The following is an 8,271-nucleotide window of genomic DNA, read 5'->3' as shown; positions in this document are numbered from 1 at the left end:
CCATTAGTCTGGGTACCAGCCTGTTTAGCTAGCTCTCCATTAGTCTGGGTACCAGCCTGTTTAGCTAGCTCTCCATTAGTCTGGGTACCAGCCTGTTTAGCTAGCTCTCCATTAGTCTGGGTACCAGCCTGTTTAGCTAGCTCTCCATTAGTCTGGGTACCAGCCTGTTTAGCTAGCTCTCCATTAGTCTGGGTACCAGCCTGTTTAGCTAGCTCTCCATTAGTCTGGGTACCAGCCTGTTTAGCTAGCTCTCCATTAGTCTGGGTACCAGCCTGTTTAGCTAGCTCTCCATTAGTCTGGGTACCAGCCTGTTTAGCTAGCTCTCCATTAGTCTGGGTACCAGCCTGTTTAGCTAGCTCTCCATTAGTCTGGGTACCAGCCTGTTTAGCTAGCTCTCCATTAGTCTGGGTACCAGCCTGTTTAGCTAGCTCTCCATTAGTCTGGGTACCAGCCTGTTTAGCTAGCTCTCCATTAGTCTGGGTACCAGCCTGTTTAGCTAGCTCTCCATTAGTCTGGGTACCAGCCTGTTTAGCTAGCTCTCCATTAGTCTGGGTACCAGCCTGTTTAGCTAGCTCTCCATTAGTCTGGGTACCAGCCTGTTTAGCTAGCTCTCCATTAGTCTGGGTACCAGCCTGTTTAGCTAGCTCTCCATTAGTCTGGGTACCAGCCTGTTTAGCTAGCTCTCCATTAGTCTGGGTACCAGCCTGTTTAGCTAGCTCTCCATTAGTCTCCAGCCTGTTTAGCTAGTCTCCATTAGTCTGGGTACCAGCCTGTTTAGCTAGCTCTCCATTAGTCTGGGTACCAGCCTGTTTAGCCTCTTTAGCTGGGTACCAGCCTGTTTAGCTAGCTCTCCATTAGTCTGGGTACCAGCCTGTTTAGCTAGCTCTCCATTAGTCTGGGTACCAGCCTGTTTAGCTAGCTCTCCATTAGTCTGGGTACCAGCCTGTTTAGCTAGCTCTCCATTAGTCTGGGTACCAGCCTGTTTAGCTAGCTCTCCATTAGTCTGGGTACCAGCCTGTTTAGCTAGCTCTCCATTAGTCTGGGTACCAGCCTGTTTAGCTAGCTCTCCATTAGTCTGGGTACCAGCCTGTTTAGCTAGCTCTCCATTAGTCTGGGTACCAGCCTGTTTAGCTAGCTCTCCATTAGTCTGGGTACCAGCCTGTTTAGCTAGCTCTCCATTAGTCTGGGTACCAGCCTGTTTAGCTAGCTCTCCATTAGTCTGGGTACCAGCCTGTTTAGCTAGCTCTCCATTAGTCTGGGTACCAGCCTGTTTAGCTAGCTCTCCATTAGTCTGGGTACCAGCCTGTTTAGCTAGCTCTCCATTAGTCTGGGTACCAGCCTGTTTAGCTAGCTCTCCATTAGTCTGGGTACCAGCCTGTTTAGCTAGCTTTCCATTAGTCTGGGTACCAGCCTGTTTAGCTAGCTTTCCATTAGGAAACAACGACATGGGAGTGGAATGTTATCTAACCGGTAGCCAGACTACAGAAGACTGTCTGCCATCATGGAAGACTCTGTACCTAACAACACCCACGGACGACAGAGAAGAATGGATGCCCAGCTAGATCTGCTGGTCTGCCATCATGGAAGACTCTGTACCTAACAACAACCACGGACGACAGAGAGAATGGATGCCCAGCTAGATCTGTTGCGTTGGACATAGCAACCAGTCACCGGGTTAGTTCTGTTGGTTTGGACATAGCAACCAGTCACCGGGTTAGTTCTGTTGCTTTGGACATAGTAACCAATCACAAGGTTAGTTCTGTTGGTTTGGACATAGCAACCAGTCACCGGGTTAGTTCTGTTGTTTTTGACATAGCAACCAGTCACCGGGTTAGTTCTGTTGCTTTGGACATAGCAACCAGTCACCGGGTTAGTTCTGTTGCGTTGGACATAGCAACCAGTCACTGGGTTAGTTCTGTTGCTTTGGACATAGCAACCAGTCACCGGGTTAGTTCTGTTGCTTTGGACATAGCAACCAGTCACCGGGTTAGTTCTGTTGCGTTGGACATAGCAACCAGTCACTGGGTTAGTTCTGTTGCTTTGGACATAGCAACCAGTCACTGGGTTAGTTCTGTTGCTTTGGACATAGCAACCAGTCACCGGGTTAGTTCTGTTGCTTTGGACATAGCAACCAGTCACCGGGTTAGTTCTGTTGCGTTGGACATAGCAACCAGTCACTGGGTTAGTTCTGTTGCTTTGGACATAGCAACCAGTCACCGGGTTAGTTCTGTTGGTTTGGACATAGCAACCAGTCACCGGGTTAGTTCTGTTGGTTTGGACATAGCAACCAGTCACCGGGTTAGTTCTGTTGGTTTGGACATAGCAACCAGTCACCGGGTTAGTTCTGTTGGTTTGGACATAGCAACCAGTCACCGGGTTAGTTCTGTTGGTTTGGACATAGCAACCAGTCACCGGGTTAGTTCTGTTGGTTTAAGAAAACATAGCAACCAGTCACCGGGTTAGTTCTGTTGGTTTGGACATAGCAACCAGTCACCGGGTTAGTTCTGTTGTTTTGAACATAGCAACCAGTCACCGGGTTAGTTCTGTTGGTTTGGACATAGCAACCAGTCACCGGGTTAGTTCTGTTGCTTTGAACATAGCAACCAGTCACCGGGTTAGTTCTGTTGGTTTGAACATAGCAACCAGTCACCGGGTTAGTTCTGTTGTTTTGGACATAGCAACCAGTCACCGGGTTAGTTCTGTTGTTTTGGACATAGCAACCAGTCACTGGGTCAGTTCTGTTGCGTTGGACATAGCAACCAGTCACTGGGTTAGTTCTGTTGGTTTCCCACAATGCAGAGAGTGAACCATAATGGCCGTACCATCCACAGGCCCTGGACCTGACCATTAACTAGATTCACAGCAGGAGAAATCTGAGGGAATGCATACACAACTGGGATTTGTAGTTCTGACCCAGGGACTGGGTACAGGCCAGGAGGCAGCAGAGTTCTGACCCAGGGACTGGGTACAGGCCAGGAGGCAGCAGAGTTCTGACCCAGGGACAGACCAGGAGGCAGCAGAGTTCTGACCCAGGGACTGGGTACAGGCCAGGAGGCAGCAGAGTTCTGACCCAGAGACAGACCAGGAGGCAGCAGAGTTCTGACCCAGGGACAGACCAGGAGGCAGCAGAGTTCTGACCCAGACCAGGAGGCAGCAGAGTTCTGACCCAGAGACAGACCAGGAGGCAGCAGAGTTCTGACCCAGGGACAGACCAGGAGGCAGCAGAGTTCTGACCCAGGCCAGGAGGCAGCAGAGTTCTGACCCAGGGACAGACCAGGAGGCAGCAGAGTTCTGACCCAGACCAGGAGGCAGCAGAGTTCTGACCCAGACCAGGAGGCAGCAGAGTTCTGACCCAGAGACAGACCAGGAGGCAGCAGAGTTCTGACCCAGGGACAGACCAGGAGGCAGCAGAGTTCTGACCCAGGCCAGGAGGCAGCAGAGTTCTGACCCAGGGACAGACCAGGAGGCAGCAGAGTTCTGACCCAGACCAGGAGGCAGCAGAGTTCTGACCCAGACCAGGAGGCAGCAGAGTACACCACCAAGTGTGTGTGTGGGGGGGGTTCAACACATACATAGTAGGACTCCAAGTGGACAGTCCTTCAACCTAGAGTTTGGTCTGTGTGACTTGAAATACAAAGGAATCGGTTGTTTTCACACCATTACCACTTAAACCATTTAGTTATCAAACATTACAACAACATGAGAAATAAAATAAGATTGTTTCAGAACGAGGCAGTAGCTTTATGTCCGTTGTGGGGCGATTGTTTCAGAACGAGGCAGTAGCTTTATGTCCGTTGTGGGGCGATTGTTTCAGAACGAGGCAGTAGCTTTATGTCCGTTGTGGGGCGATTGTTTCAGAACGAGGCAGTAGCTTTACGTCCGTTGTGGGTTAAAGTGCGTGGTCACTGTGTTGTAGCACATCATCATAGACTATTCCGTTAGACCTCGGCTCTGAGTGTCCGTGTTCTGAAAGATGCACCATGGGAAGCCGTGGACCAGGAGTAACCAGGAAGTGTTGCTAGGTCTCAGGTCATCGGGGGCGGAGCTCTGCGCTTCATGGCAGTGGTTGGTGGGCGGGGCTAGATGGAGTAGGTGGAGCTCTCAGACTGTTGGTGGATGTAACACTGAAAACTCTTGTCTCCGATTGGATGATCCCTGCGGAACACAGAGAAGAGGGGTGTGGTCAGGAGGGTGAAATGTTACAGAACATTATTACAGAGTGACTGTGTGTGTGTGTGTGTGTGTGTGTGTGTGTGTGTGTGTGTGTGTGTGTGTGTGTGTGTGTGTGTGTGTGTGTGTGTGTATTGTCCGTGTGTGTGAGAATGTCCACTACATGGACCCTTCTAGACTGTTAGTATTGTCCCAAATCAGAACCAGACCTGTCCCAGACCTGTCCCAGATCAGACCCTGTCCCAGACTAGAACCAGACCAGAACCAGACCTGTCCCAGACCAGACCCAGACCTGTCCCGGACCAGACCCAGACCTATCCCAGACCAAACCCAGACCTGTCTCAGGACAGAACCAGACCTGTCCCGGACCAGACCCAGACCTGTCCCGGGCCAGACCCAGACCTGTCCCGGACCAGACCCAGACCTGTCCCGGACCAGACCCAGACCTGTCCCGGACCAGAACCAGCCACAGTAGGAAGAGACTTACTGGCTGCCGATCTTGGTCTTCCTGAACATGTCTCGTTTGTACTTGGTGTGCTGCTGCTCCAGTGTCTGAACAGAGGAGATGATGACTCTCAGCGTCTTATAAGTCTCCCGGGGATCGTCGATGAGGAAGCAGGAATACTCCTCCTGCTCTGGGCCGTCATATACCGATCTACTGCCACAGGCCTCTGGAGGGGAGGGGACACGGTCAGGCTGAGAGACACACACACACAGGCCTCTGGAGGGGAGGGGACACGGTCAGGCTGAGAGACACACACACAGGCCTCTGGAGGGGAGGGGACACGGTCAGGCTGGAGACACACACACACACACACACACACACACACACACACACACACAGACACACACACACACAGGCCTCTGGAGGGGAGGGGACACGGTCAGGCTGAGAGACACACACACACACACACACACACAGGTCTCTGGAGGGGAGGGGACACGGTCAGGCTGAGAGACACACACACACACAGGCCTCTGGAGGGGAGGGGACACGGTCAGGCTGAGAGACACACACACACACAGGCCTCTGGAGGGACTGAGGGGACACGGTCAGGCTGAGAGACACACACACACACAGGTCTCTGGAGGGGAGGGGACACGGTCAGGCTGAGAGACACAACACACACAGGTCTCTGGAGGGGAGGGGACACGGTCAGGCTGAGAGACACACACACACACAGGTCTCTGGAGGGGAGGGGACACGGTCAGGCTGAGAGACACACACACACACAGGCCTCTGGAGGGGAGGGGACACGAGGCTGAGAGACACACACACACAGGTCTCTGGAGGGGAGGAGGACACGGTCAGGCTGAGAGACACACACACACACACAGGATTCTGGAGGGAGGGGACACAACTCAGGCTGAGAGACACACACACAACACAGGTCTCTGGAGGGGAGGAGGACACGGTCAGGCTGAGAGACACACACACAGATCTCTGGAGGGAGACACACACGGTCAGGCTGGAGACACACACACACACACAGGCCTCTGGAGGGGAGGGACACAGACACGGTCAGGCTGAGAGACACACACACACACAGGTCTCTGGAGGGGAGGGGACACGGTCAGGCTGAGAGACACACACACACACACACACAGGTCTCTGGAGGGGGGGACACGGTCAGGCAGAGAGACACACACACACACAGGCCTCTGGAGGCCCCTGAGTCACAGGCCTCTGGAGGGGAGGGGACACGGTCAGGCTGAGAGACACACACACACAGGCCTCTGGAGGGGAGGGGACACATACATTATTACCATGACCCACTGGGAGGCTGAGAGACACACACACACACTCTGGAGGGGACACAGGCCACACACACACACAGGCCTGGAGGGGGAGGGGCTGACACGGTCAGGCAGGCTGAGAGACACACACACACACACAGGTCTCTGGAGGGGAGGGGACACGGTCAGGCTGAGAGACACACACACAGGCCTCTGGAGGGGAGGGGACACGGTCAGGCAGAGAGACACACACACACACAGGCCTCTGGCTGAGGGGAGGGGACACGGTCAGGCTGAGAGACACACACACACAGGCCTCTGGAGGACACACACACACACACAACTACAGGAGGGGACACACGGTCAGGCTGAGAGACACACACACACATGTCTCTGGAGGGGAGGGGACACGGTCAGGCTGGGAGGCCCCTGAGACACACACACACATTATGTCTGGAGGGGAGGACACGGTCAGGCTGAGAGACACACACACACAGGCCCCTGAGGTCTCTGGAGGGGAGGGGACACGGTCAGGCTGAGAGACTCACACACACACAGGTCTCTGAGAGGGGACACGGTCAGGCTGACACAGGTCTCTGGAGGGAGGGGACACGGTCAGGGAGACACGGTCAACTCAGGCTGATGACTACCACACACACAGGTCTCTGGCACAACTACATCATGTGAGAGACACACACACACACATCATCTCTGGACACACAGATCTCTGGAGGGAGGAGGACACGGTCAGGCAGGCACACACACACACACACACACACACACACACACACACACACACACACACACACACACACACACACACACACACACACACACACACACACACACACACACACACACACACACAGTGTGTATATCTGACCTTGCATGTTGACCAGTTTGTTCATGTTCGTGCTGAACAGGCAGTAGATTCTCTCAGCCTCTCTGTCTCCGTCCACATCCAGCTGAATGTTGGCTGGGAGGCCCCTGAGACACAGAGACAACTACATCATGATTACCATGACCCACTGGGAGGCCCCTGAGACACAGAAACAACTACATCATGATTACCACGACCCACTGGGAGGCCCCTGAGACACAGAAACAACTACATTATGATTACCACGACCCACTGGGAGGCCCCTGAGACACAGAAACAACTACATCATGATTACCATGACCCACTGGGAGGCCCCTGAGACACAGAAACAACTACATTATGATTACCATGACCCACTGGGAGGCCCCTGAGACAGAAACAACTACATCATGATTACCATGACCCACTGGGAGGCCCCTGAGACACAGAAACAACTACATTATGATTACCATGACCCACTGGGAGGCCCCTGAGACAGAAACAACTACATCATGATTACCACGACCCACTGGGAGGCCCCTGAGACACAGAAACAACTACATTATGATTACCATGACCCACTGGGAGGCCCCTGAGACACAGAAACAACTACATTATGATTACCATGACCCACTGGGAGGCCCCTGAGACACAGAAACAACTACATTATGATTACCATGACCCACTGGGAGGCCCCTGAGACACAGAAACAACTACATCATGATTACCATGACCCACTGGGAGGCCCCTGAGACACAGAAACAACTACATTATGATTACCATGACCCACTGGGAGGCCTACATTATGAGACACAGAAACAACTACATTATGATTACCATGACCCACTGGGAGGCCCCTGAGACACAGAAACAACTACATTATGATTACCATGACCCACTGGGAGGCCCCTGAGACACAGAAACAACTACATTATGATTACCATGACCCACTGGGAGGCCCCTGAGACACAGAAACAACTACATTATGATTACCATGACCCACTGGGAGGCCCCTGAGACACAGAAACAACTACATCATGATTACCATGACCCACTGGGAGGCCCCTGAGACACAGAAACAACTACATCATGATTACCATGACCCACTGGGAGGCCCCTGAGACACAGAAACAACTACATTATGATTACCACGACCCACTGGGAGGCCCCTGAGACAGAAACAACTACATTATGATTACCACGACCCACTGGGAGGCCCCTGAGACAGAAACAACTACATCATGATTACCATGACCCACTGGGAGGCCCCTGAGACACAGAAACAACTACATTATGATTACCACGACCCACTGGGAGGCCCCTGAGACACAGAAACAACTACATTATGATTACCACGACCCACTGGGAGGCCCCTGAGACAGAAACAACTACATTATGATTACCATGACCCACTGGGAGGCCCCTGAGACAGAAACAACTACATTATGATTACCATGACCCACTGGGAGGCCCCTGAGACAGAAACAACTACATTATGATTACCA

The 8,271-nt window shown here is 52.8% G+C and overlaps 1 protein-coding gene across 3 annotated transcripts in view; it reads right to left on the bottom strand.

Annotated features, from left to right (window-relative positions):
- Nucleotides 1-827: 827 nt before the first annotated feature.
- rasa3 (RAS p21 protein activator 3) overlaps nucleotides 828-8,271 on the bottom strand; it is a 156,429-nt gene continuing 148,985 nt past the window's right edge. For 2 of the 3 annotated variants that reach the window (XM_052516428.1, XM_052516429.1), the window contains 3 exons: nucleotides 6,791-6,894; nucleotides 4,658-4,841; nucleotides 828-4,155 (listed from right to left, as the gene is read on the bottom strand). In XM_052516428.1, the coding sequence (XP_052372388.1) occupies nucleotides 4,080-4,155; nucleotides 4,658-4,841; nucleotides 6,791-6,894 (364 nt within the window). In that variant the 3' untranslated portion in view covers nucleotides 828-4,079. The other variant, XM_052516430.1, reaches the window with a different exon arrangement.

The sequence above is a fragment of the Oncorhynchus keta genome, unplaced genomic scaffold (genome assembly GCF_023373465.1).
Source record: "Oncorhynchus keta strain PuntledgeMale-10-30-2019 unplaced genomic scaffold, Oket_V2 Un_scaffold_4369_pilon_pilon, whole genome shotgun sequence".
Taxonomy (NCBI): domain Eukaryota; kingdom Metazoa; phylum Chordata; class Actinopteri; order Salmoniformes; family Salmonidae; genus Oncorhynchus; species Oncorhynchus keta.
The sequence above is the reverse complement of the archived record's forward strand: the minus strand, read 5'-3'. Positions and strand labels throughout refer to the sequence as shown.